The sequence below is a fragment of the Orcinus orca genome, chromosome 10 (assembly GCF_937001465.1).
Source record: "Orcinus orca chromosome 10, mOrcOrc1.1, whole genome shotgun sequence".
NCBI lineage: Eukaryota > Metazoa > Chordata > Mammalia > Artiodactyla > Delphinidae > Orcinus > Orcinus orca.
Window position 1 is genome coordinate 27,109,643 of NC_064568.1, and position 12,219 is coordinate 27,121,861.

The 12,219-nt window shown below is 42.9% G+C and overlaps 1 protein-coding gene across 30 annotated transcripts in view; it reads left to right on the forward strand.

Annotated features, from left to right (window-relative positions):
• Positions 1-12,219, forward strand: part of CADPS (calcium dependent secretion activator) — a 783,217-nt gene that overhangs the window by 639,561 nt on the left and 131,437 nt on the right. For 20 of the 30 annotated variants that reach the window (XR_007479444.1, XM_049715275.1, XM_049715276.1 and 17 more), the window contains 2 exons: positions 526-713; positions 2,786-2,944. Coding sequence is in view for 29 of the 30 variants with exons in the window: in XM_049715275.1 (XP_049571232.1) it covers positions 526-713; positions 2,786-2,944 (347 nt within the window). In the remaining variant the exon portion in view is untranslated. The remainder of the gene's footprint in view (positions 1-525; positions 714-2,785; positions 2,945-12,219) is intronic. The other 10 variants (XM_004267978.4, XM_004267976.3, XM_049715268.1 and 7 more) reach the window with 1 other exon arrangement.

Below are 12,219 nucleotides of genomic sequence, written 5' to 3' on the forward strand. Positions count from 1 at the left end.
ATAAACCTGCTCTGTCTGCTTCTCAAGGCTGTTACGGGGCTCAACTGAAAGTTCTTTGTCAAGGGTAAAGCACTGTACCAATTTAAGGCATTCATGTTATGATTTCCTCTTATCAGTAACCAAGACTGTGCCCTACCCACACTCCAACACCCTTTTAAGGTGTACGCTTCAGTGTTAAAGCAGTGGGTGAGCCTCTCTTTCTGGAATCATGCCCTCTGCTAATCCAGATGCCGTCACTTACTAGCTGCAGGATGCTGGGGAAACTCTATGTCCTCCCTTGAGCTCAAATTTCCCGACCATCAAACAGGGATAGCAGCACCTGCCTGATAGAGCTGTCATGAGGACTAAACCAGATAGCACGCACCGCGTTGGGCACAGTGGCTGGCACTTAACAAGCAATCAGCAAGTGTTAGCTCTGTGGCTATTGTTAACCCCCTTCTCCAGTCATCCCCAACTCTAGCAGCTCTCCCCCAGAAAAACCCAACCTATATTTAAAAGAAAGTCTCTCCTTTATTCTCCAAACAGGGCTGGTTCAGTCCTGGCCAGGTGTTTGTACTAGACGAGTATTGCGCCCGAAATGGAGTCCGAGGGTGTCACCGACATCTCTGTTACCTCAGAGATTTGCTTGAACGGGCAGAAAATGGCGCCATGATTGACCCCACCCTCCTTCACTATAGCTTTGCCTTCTGTGCATCCCACGTCCATGGGAACAGGTAAGCACATGTCCAGAGGTATTCCTTTAAAAATATTTTTTAAGGCACTGGCCATGGTTTATGACTGGTCCTGCTTTTAGGGTCATCTCTAACTCTATCCATCCCCATTCCCTCAGTAGTACAGACCAGTGGGCGTGCGCGCGCACACACACACACACACACACACGCACACACCAGCCACACAAACACAAAAAACACACAGGTCTGAATTTCTTCTCCTTTCAAGAGACTTAACAGAAATGGCAAACAGGACTTCTAGAGTGGTCTCTGAAATTAGAACAATCTAGGCTCAAGTCATGACTGCTCCATTTGCTCTCCATGACCCTGGATGGTAATTAAACCCTCTCTGCCACTGTTTTCTCATCTGTAAAACAGGGATGATAGTGTCCTCATGGGGTTGTCAAGAGGATGCAAGTAGATATAAAGGGTTCAGCACAATGCCTGGGACATGGCAAGGGCTAAATGAGTATTTGCCTTTGTTGTTGCTATCATTCATTCCATAAATATTTAATGATTACTTGCTGAGGGTCAGGTACTCTGCTATACCTTCAGCGTGCACGGTGAGCAGAAACCAGACACCAAATGGGGGCAGAGTTATATAGAGATTGGTCCTCTGAGAAGAAGGAATAAAACTCTATGGTAGCAGTTAATAAAGGAACATAACTCAGATGGGGTGGCAGGATGGCAGGAAGAACCTCCTCGAGGAATCGATGCTTGGGCTGAGTGCTGAAGTAGGAGTTGAGTGGTTCCAGGCAAAAGGAGCAGCATAAACAAATGCTGTGCATAGGCAAAGCAAGAGCTGAAACAAGCTAGGTGAAGCTGGAAGGCACAGATAATCATGACACTTAGAGTTTAACCGCAGAGCTGGGAAGAGCTTCAGAGATCACAGTGTAACCAACCCCCTCAGTTTATAGGTTTTATAGACAAGGCCAGAACATCAGTTCCAACTCCATACTAAGTACTTTCTTTCTTTAGACATTGCCCAGCTCCTGGAGGAAAAGTTCCGTGTTCTGAATAACGCAAGGCAGCAAATAATTTAAGAACATTACCATTTGGCTGTGAAGACATGGAATAAGTTTCCACACTGCCACAGCCAGTTTACTATCCCAGTGTATGTAGCCTCACATTACTATAAAGACAAGCCCTACATTACCCCGGACACCTCAACCAATAGCCAGGGAAGGCACACCCAAGGAAAACTAGGTATCTTCAGAAACCCAGCCTGTGATGAACAAGTTGCTGCTCTGCGGAAATTCATATGTGGGGGCATGCAGAGTTGACTGCATTTTCTTTTAAATCAGAACTGTATCAGTCATCTTCATCTTTGCACGCTGTACAACTCTGAAGTGTCTGTGGGGTTAGTTCTGTGCTTTTCCTCTCTCTAGTACTGGTAGATTTTATGAGATGCAACTTCAACATTCAGAGCTGGATAACAATAGCATTGTAGGTTTGAATATTTAACAGGCAACAAGATTTTCGTCACCTCCCATTGTTATAAGGTTTGCTAGCCCAGCACGTGACCTTTCATTTGCATAAAAGATATTCATGAAAACTCTGATACCTGGGGACTGTCTCTGCATAATTCAGCTTTTTATAAATATACACTTTGATGACTATCTGTTACAGCCTCTTGGACTGAATTCTTTAAAGAGAGAGAGAGAAGTTGCATTATATTCTCTGGGTTGTCACACTGTATTCTACATATGTTACTGAATAAGGAAGTGTTATAAAATAATGAAGTGTTTTTGTAAACTCCCTGGTAAACATCATCATGAATTATGATACACATTGTCTGGATTTCATATTGTAAGACTGCCACTTGATTCACAGTTAGGTTTATACATCTTGTCATGGAAACAGTTTTGGATTTCTTATTTTCAGTTCTGATTTTCCTTATGCAAGTTTGCATCTTTTTTTTTTTTGCTTATTATTTTAGTTTGAATGCATTTGCTCTTGCTCTTTGACGCATCCTTCTTTTTCTTTCTTTTGTTTGTGCATGTATGTGTGGTCTTGATTCTCCCATGGCTGGCCACACTCTCTGCATGCCCCATGCGACCACCCCTTCTCCAAAGTCAACAAATGCATGCGTACCTTAGTGGGCTGACACCAAATACAGACCCTGAAGGGAGCAAAACTCCCTCCCCATCTGAACCAGAGGCTAAAAAAGATACCAGAAAGGAATCCAAAAAAAGAAAAAATCCCAAAACCCAGGCAAATCCAGAGCCCAAAAGGTAAGAAGTTATGTGTGTATTGGCTTGTGTTTTGCGATGTCTGTGACCTTCTCTACCCCCCCATCCATGCCGCAACCTCCACCTTAGCAAACCCCAAGCTTTGTGTATTCCTGAAGTCTCTGTTCAAACGTGCACTTTTTAAAAAAATCCTAGCAATGGACAAAAATACTGTGTATTAGGAATGAATTTGAGTCAGGTATTTAGGGACACTTAAAACATGTTTGCATTGAAAACAAAACAACTAACTGAGCAGTATGTAAACAGAATCATGAGTCAGATTGCTATTTTAGTGGCATCTAGTTAGGGGCCTGGTACCTTACCAAGTCATTCATAATAAGCAACCCATGTTTAATAATTTTGAAACTATGGTTAAGAAGCAAATAAAATGGGTTGGCATAAGATGGGTTTATACATTTATAGTAGGTCCATCATTTTTAGCAAACCCTCTCAGTTCTACGTTTATCTCATGAAAGAAATCCATCTTCAAATAATGGTTTATAATAAAGGTGCAAAGTAATGTCTGTCACGAAATTAATGACTCTTACTAGAATCGTTTATATGATGAGGTCACTTTGAAAGCACTTTTAAGTTCTAAAATTTATACTGATCCTGTCTTGTTTCCTGTGTCCTTTAGGGATGCTCTCTTTGTGAATTGGTAAAATGGCAAATTCGTGGCTTTTATTCCCTTTTAAAGTAGATTATTACAGTTATCTCCAGTGTTATCCTGTGTCCTTCTTCACCTTCCCTATCTCGCCCCAAATTAACATTGACATTTTAAAGTTTTGTTGTTGAGGTTTTGAAATGGATATTCTGACCCTGGCATTGCCAAACTACACAAAGTTCACAAGGAGGTATTCATGTTTCAGCATGAATTTATTCACTTGGATATTTCTAAGTCCTAAAATATATACAGTTCACTTGTAGGCAGACCAAATGAAAATGCCAATTTTCACTTCCTGGAGAATGTCAATCAATGCAGGCTATCAATCAATGTATGCAGGTCCAATAGTGAAGGTCAAAGAATGCCCCGAGCCCATGTGGACACCCATCTTCTGAACTCGCAGTATACAAGGGTGAAGGTGGAGTGGAGTTTTGTGTTTCCCTGTGAGCGTCAGACCGCAAGGTAGAAGTAGCTTGCAGCCAGTAAAAGAGTGCATAGCGTGTTGTAGGCGCCTGAAGGAAACCTCTCTGGCTGCTGTCCAAGGTGCTGCTTTTGGCGTGATCGGCACTGAAGCAGAGCAGAGAGTAAATGGCCACCCTTGTTGGAGCCTGACCTATTCCCTGTGCTGTGAAAAACTACCGAAAAGGATTGTGAGTGGCACGTTGAGGCTTGTGAGGGTCTATGTTTGCACTGCATTTTTAAAGGAAGAAGAAATCGTAATATTAAATATCAGTTGTGTGGAATTCTACAGTTTACAAAGTGCTTTCATACATTCTGTCTCATTTGCTGTAACGTTTTCAGGTTAGCTACTTTGACACCCATTTTGCAGATGATGAAACTGAATTCTGTAAATTGAGGTGGCAATCCCAGATATTCTGAGTCCAAAGCTCTTCCTCTTTGTACTACATCAGCACTGCACATAGATTCTAAAGATCTGAGTATTAGAACCTGTTCTGCATAAATCTAGGATTATCATATCTCACTTCTATACCTCAGTTTTCCCATCTGCAAAATGAGCACATAGAGCATCTGTAATATCCCATCAACCTCTGAAATTATCTTCTGTGGGTTATAATAACAAGTAAAATAGTCCATTGTTAGATTTTGTAAGTAACATTGAAATAAAATAAGGATAATTGCCACCGTTTAATAAGTGTTTGCTATATGCCAAGCACTGTGTGGAGTGCTATTTACATATATTATCTCATTTTATACTTATTGCATCACTGTGAGATCTGTATTATTATTATCCTCACCTAACAGATGAGGAGTTTCAGGCTCAGATATATTCAGTCACTTGCTTCGTAGCAAATACCTGTGTGGGCCTAATGCAAACATGGATATTCTGACTTTGGAGTTTGATTTGTAACCTCTCTGCCTTACTACCTGCCCAGCATTAGCATTTGTGTATAGCGTGAGATGCAAATTCAGCCATTCGATATGATTTCAGCATTTCCAGGTGAGCTCCCCTAGCAGCCATCTGAATTAGTTAAAGACTTTTCCATTTTTGTCCTAAAGATGTCCAGAATCAGTTTGGCCCACCTGGTGGTTTTGACCTTGTGGAAGAAGTCAGAGTGTATCTGGAGCTTTAGACCACCTAAAAGGAGGGTCTCCTTTGAACAGCAATTAACAGCCTTTTGGTACTGGGGGAAAAAACCCATTTTCCTACCTCTTTCAGCAGGATGAACACTGTTTGTGCGTGGAGAGGTTATCTATTCTTTGACCCACAATAAGAAGGAACTCGTGACTCATGGAAACAAATTGCCCTTGAACTGAATTTAACTGAACAATAGAGTTCATTCCTACTGGCCTCTCACAACCAACTTTAGATTAGGTAAAAAGTAGCTTTTACCTAATTTTCCATTTTTTACATATTCATAACTCAGCAGCCCCCCCCAGGTGAAGGCAGAGCCCGGCCCTACTGCAACTGGACATCATTAGTGATGGCTCAGGTGCTGGTGACTGAGTTTATCCCACCTTCTTTGAAAACCTGTGCCCTGTCTCTGTGAAACACTAGACCTACTTGAATCTAAAGTATCTAATCCAAAGTAGACATATCTGGTCAATCAGGAAGGTGTTTGCTGTTCATAATTCCAAGCAGTGGAAGATATGGAACCATCACATGTTTGGAATCTTTTAGCATAGTGGTTCTTGACTAGGGGTGATCTCCTCCCCTGGGGACACTTGGCAACGCCTGGAGACATTTTTGATTGTCACACTGGGGCAGGGCGGTGCTGTTGTCATCTATGGGTAGAGGCCTGGTATGCTTCTACATACCCTACAATGCACAGGGCAGCCCCCTGCAAACAAAACCCAAAACATCCAACTTCCAGGTGATGGGATGAAATTCCTCCTTTTTACTTGGACTCTGGTTTCTTTTACACAGACGTATTCTGTGTCTAAAGGCATGACACTGATTTTCAGCTTGTGCAGGGGGTGTCACACTGTAGGGTGCATATAAATCACAGGGGGAGTTTGTTAAAGTGGAGAGTATGAGGACCCATCCTCAAATAATTTCATTCAGCAAGTCTTAGATGGAGTCAAGCATCTGCCCTTGTAATCAGTTCCTCCCCACGTATTTCCAAGGCATTTGGTCTGCAGATCCTGCTTACGCAAGGCCTTGGTAGTCTAACTTGGCTGCACGTTGGAATCACTTAAAGAGCCTAAGAAATGTTGATGCCTTAGCCCCGCCTGCAGAGGTTCTGATTTAGTTAGTCTGGGATACGGCCTAAGCATCATGGTTTTAAAATCTTATATGTAGCAACATTTAAGAACCACTGATGAAGGGAACATTAGTTTGCACTAGCTCTTTAAAACTGAACCCATTTTCTCAGAGAGAGAGGGAAAGAAAAGGAAAATGTGGGTATGTTCAGCTGGTTGCACTTGGCGATCATCAGATCCACAGATGTAAATCGCTATATCTTCTAATTTTTAAATCAGCTCCTAAGGTTGCAGTACTTAATTTTCACCATAATATTTTTAGTATTCTTTCTAGATGACATTTAGATTAACATCACTTTGGTCACTGTCCCACAATGACAAGGCAGTCAAACAGCTCCGATGATTGCAAGTTGCGTCAATGTTCCTTGGATCCCTTTATTATTGGGATTGGAAATTTTTCTCATTTACATTATTATTTAACATTTCTTGAATGCCAGTGCTGTTCTTCACATATGGCCTGCAGAGAAAGTACATTGTATCAGCAATTAACAAATCCATAATGCCAACGCCCCAGTCCAAAGTAAGCTGCGTAGATTAATGAGTCTGTAAGCAGATGTAAGAGGGCATGAGTCCTAGAAATCTCTGAAAATGCATCCAAGGATTCTTTGGGAGATGTATTTGGAGCCAAGGTGCCACTTGTGTGCAAAGACCATGTGATCCCTGTGGCTTAGATCTGAGTAACTGAACACTCAGATGGAGCTCACTTTTCTCCTCTGTTACTCCATCAGCTTCCCTAAGTCAGTAAGTGGTTCCATCCACCCAGTTGCCCAAGACAAAACCTTGGGAGCCATGCTTGATGTTTCCTTCCTCAGCACGTCACAAGGATTCAGTTACCATGCCCTGTCGATGCCCTTAAATATCTCTCAAGTCCATCCACTTCTCCTTCTCTTCGATGCCACCGCCAGAATTCAGGTCTCTGTCTTCTCTCCCCTGGACCACAGCTTTACTGACCATGTCCTTGCCTCCAGTGTGGGTCCCTCACTCCCAATCCATGCCCGGACCACAGCTTTACTGACCATGTCCTTGCCTCCAATGTGGGTCCCTCACTCCCAATCCATGTCACATAATGGTTTCCTTTATTTCTTTTTGGGGAATGCCTAGCTGGAAGTAAATGAGTCATTTTGCGTATGTATATTTTTCCTTCTTCTCCAATTTCTGCTTCCCTCCTTCCCTTCCTCCCTTTCTCTCTGTCCATGTTACACACACATACACCCATCATGACATTATGTCTGGTGTTTTTAACTCTCCCTCCCCAAAAGAGAGAGAAAAGACTATAGCAGCGTAGTTCTCTTTTACCATCCTGTGAATACAGCAGTCTGGTAGCAGGCAGGCATGGTTGGGGGATGACAGTGACATTCACATTCTTGGTCTCATGTTACACACTGACACAGGCATTATTGCACTTGTGGACAGGAGCACGTGGCTGGTTGGCCTCCTCTCCTGGCTCTGAGCAGGTAGTGCTGGCCTTACAGATGTCTGCGTCATGCTCTCTAAATCCTAAAGAACCAGCTTCACCTAAGCAGAAGGACTTCTAAGAAGGAGGGGGAAAAAGTCCAAACACATTTCAAGTAAAAATCTGCATCCCGAGAAAAACTTTTCTCTAGAGCTTATATTTTAACTTTTAACCCATGTGACTCTCCTCCTAGAGGAAATCTGTCCCATGACAATAGCATATTTTCCAGCTCAGACACAAAATCTTATAAAATGTGCTGCATCATCTGTCTCATTGGTGCAGTCTCTCTGGCCCATGACAAGCCATCCAAATAATGTGCATTTTCCTTCTAAAATTCCACCAGTGTGTCCTCATGCTGTGTTTATTAGATTCATTGGTACAAAAACATATTTTCAGATGTTACACTCTATTTAGGTAGGGTAGGTGTGATACCCAAAAGCCACACATATCACTGCTCTGACCACTCAGAAATCTGTACATAAGGTCATTGGGCGTTCAGGGTGGAATTAAAAACCTAATTGTCTATGTTTGTCTAGAAATAAAGAAATCCACCTCTTCGCTTAGTCCTCAAAAAGGAAAATCTATGTAATACAAATTTTGGAAATTGGTCCTTCTCTGGGGAAAGAAATATGTACTTTCCTGCGATGCATACATTTTATACCATTTCTCTAATCATCTGTTGGGTTCTTGCTTCATTCAGAACGTGGGCAGAGCCTGAACCACTTTAACTAATGTCCTTGTGCCAATAACATCCACATTCTGTGAGATTGTTCAGAGGGAGGGACTTCTCCATCACTCCCATCCTTATAAGAGAATGAAGACACCTTCTGTTATTGTTGGCTTATAGCTACATATTTAGAAAAGCAGTAAACAAGTCAGAAAAGTCTTGACCTGTGTATTTTTGCCCTCTGCTGGCCTCTTTTTCAAACTGACTAAAGCCAACCTCAAAAGCTTCAACGTGCATTTGTAATGTAGACACTGCTTGTTGTTGTTCCCTATCTTACTCTTTGTGATACAAACACTTGATATATTTGTTTTAGCAGCGTGTCTAAGCCCCAGGGCATCAGGGCATAATTAGAAAAGGGCATGGGCTGGAGGGAGAGGAGGAAGAAAGGGTAAGGCTGGGCTTTCATAATGAAGCGGTGACTACAGGACGTGAGAGTCCTAATTACAATTTATAATTAACTTAGAGATTATACATACTGTAAGGTCGGATCTTAACAAACGGCACCGCGAAACAGAGGAAAGCTTCAAGTGAGCTTCATTAGGGAGCGCTCCCGGGTGAGGTTCACTGGTCCGGGAGAAAGGGGCCAGAGAAGTCGCACCCGGGCGAGGGTTGGGCAAGATTTTATAAGGGGAAGAAGGTAAAGGGGTGTGGTGAATCTGGGAGGGCGCAGGGTATTCCTTATTTGGTGGTCTTTTCGGGTATCCTGGGGAACCGTTAGTCCCGCCCCTCGAAAGGCGGGAAGGCTGGGCTGGGTGCAAAGTCCCCAGGTCAGTTCCTGGAACTGGGTGGTCCGGAATGTCTCCAGGTCAGTTTCTGGAACTGGGTGGTCCAGAGAGTTTCGGTCTGATGCAACCTGTGAATCTGAGTGTGTTGCCCTGCCTCGGGCCAGTTGGCCTTACACATACCATCCAGAGGAGTGAGTGGGGATGTCTCCTTTTGAGATGATGATGCTTTGGTGCGGTCTTGAATGTGTAGTTATTAACCATTTGAAAGAGACAAAGGAAAATATTCCACACTAGGATCAAATTCAAAAGTATCATTCTGGAAGTTGTAAGGATTAAGAATTGCTAGAAGAAGTCAGTTTTTTTTTAAAAAGAGAAGTTAAAGTGTGTTTGGTCTAAATGTTCTATTTAGGGACCATTACAAGGAACGGCTACTAAAATATTCTGTTCCACTCTGACCCTTTCAGCTCTCGTGTTTCTGGGCTGGAACATTTTTGGAGCACGTAGGATTCAGTTATCATGCTTGTTTACGGACATTTTCATGGATCTGTAATGCGGTCTGTAGGCATGCATCCATTTGGAGAGAGAGAATATATCATGTTTACGGTGCCTGCACCGGCATATGTGGACATTTGCATTTGGAGAGAAAGTATATTCCCACTTCAACTGGAGTTTTACCCTTTGTTGATAGTGATTGGAGCTTAAAGCTGGCTGTATGCAGAGAGGTGGACCAGACGCTCTTTCCTCTTTTGTTGAATTCACACATTTCTTTTTACACTGGATTCTACACTTGATCACCAAATAGATGCAATAGCAGAACACATCAATCATTGTATGCTTTGAATTAATTTAGTAACCTGACCTTCTTGAAAAGATATCTTACCTTCCCAACGGAGGTTTTGTGGCCCGGCTTTCAACAATGTGGAGAACCCTGGTAGCAGGATAATTAGACGCTAGGACTCTGCGTGCTCACCTGGGTGAGTAGCAACAATTTAACGCCCCCAAAGAGGTCATTTCACTTTCACAAAACACAAGGTAGCTTGAATTCTTTGGCTCAAATGTTCACACTTAATTTCAAGCATCAAAATAAAGGATTGCACATTAAAAGCCTTGTGCTTAATCATATTGGATTAATCCTACAATAGACATTAATTAACAGGCTCTAGCTCAGAAACATTTGGGGAAAGGGAGAAGAATTTGCATAACTAGTCCTAAAGTGTGGGCAGCCGGGTTAGGGTCATTTTAATCTGACAAAAAAAAAAAACCCAAAGAACCCAGAAAAACACAGCTCTAGATGTATTATTATTTGTGACATGGCTCAAGATGGGAGGCTGTGAGGAGAGTGAAGATGACAGAACTGGTGCTAACCACCGTGACAAGAACTTGAAGAGCAGCCGACGTGACATCTTTCCTATCGTGCTGCCGAAAATGTCAACTTTGTGAAGGACAGTGAGAAAATGGTTTGCCGAAAACTTGAAAGGTGGATTCCAGAGATGCCTGCTGTGTCAGATGCAATATAGTCTGTCGTGGCCCGAGAGGCCCACTTTGGGATCCGATGATGGCCTGCAGGTGGGAGAGCTTCCAGTCTTTGACAGGGCTCCAAAAATGACTGCACTTGACCTGCATATTGTCTCAAGTTTGCAGGGTCATGATATACAAAAGGTGAGTGGTTAGCCAGTGTGCAGTTAGGTGGAACCAGTGACCAGGGGCCATATTTCCTTGTGTGTGTGTGTGTGTGTGTGTGTGTTGCTAAAGCTAGGTTCAAAGGTATCAATGCTTCTACTAAAATTGGGAGCCAGAGGATGTGTGCTTTATGAACTTACATCAATTCCACATAAGTAACAAAAACTAATGCTGGATAATCTAAATAAAAGAGAGTTTATGGGGATGATGCCAGGAGCCTCAAAAAAAAAGGGAGGGGGAAACTGGAATCAAGGCAGCAACAGAAAAGTAGGAAACAGGATCAAAGCAGTGGTCCAGTCCTTACCTGCACATTGGAATGACCTAGGGAGCTTTAACTTGACATGTGTAGGCCCTGCTCCAGACCCATTGAATCAGAGCTTGAGGGTGGGACGTCTCAAAGCTCTACTGGTTCTAAGATACAGTCAGAGATTAAGAACTACCGACCTGGGAGAACAAGCTGGGCAGGGCACAGCTGCTGAGACAGCAAACCCCACCAGTTTCTTTTATCCTTACATCATTTATGCGATATAAAGGTTCCGGGAACGAGTGTCCAGTTGGCTGAGTGCAGTTCTTAGTCCGGCAAAGATGTATAGCGACCCCCCCCAAGGCAGGAGCTGGCCTGCAGGAAGAGTAGACTCCTCAGTTTACACACAATGCAGCCAAGGTCATTCCTCCAAAGGAAATTCGAGTGCCCTTAGGAAGTGGCAATGGACCCTAAGAAGTGCAAAGCCACCAGCTGAAAATGTATCAGTCAGGATACAAGAGGGCAGAGGATTCAGGCTCCTAGACAGCCTGGGATTTGCTAGGTAGGAGTTTAAAAATCCAGCTTCAGCCCTCCTCTTCTCTCATTCTTTGTGATTCCTTAAGTGTTAGAAGTATTGAGAAAAGAACAAGATGCAGAGCCAGTTTTATGACAATTACAGAATCACCCCCAAATGTTTCCAAAACAGAGAAACAAAAGCATGGCTTCTGAGAGACACCAGTACAATTCTTCTACTTATTTTGCAGCCAGCACTGCTTGGAATGGCACCTAGAAAACAGTGCAAATGCCATTTTGGGAAGGGGTTGCTAGCTTCATAAGTGGACCATATACTTCTTAAAGAAGATCTCTGGTTCCAAATTCACTCAATCCAAGGGAAATTGGGAACCCTGGATTCCCAATTCCAAAAATACCGTTTCATGCATTCAGCCACCCACCAAATATTTTTTCGCTCTAAGACAGAGGTTCTCAAAGTAAGGTTCCCTGAGCCAGCAGTACCAGAGAACTTGTTACAAATGCCAGTTCTCAGGTCCCACCCCAGATCTGTT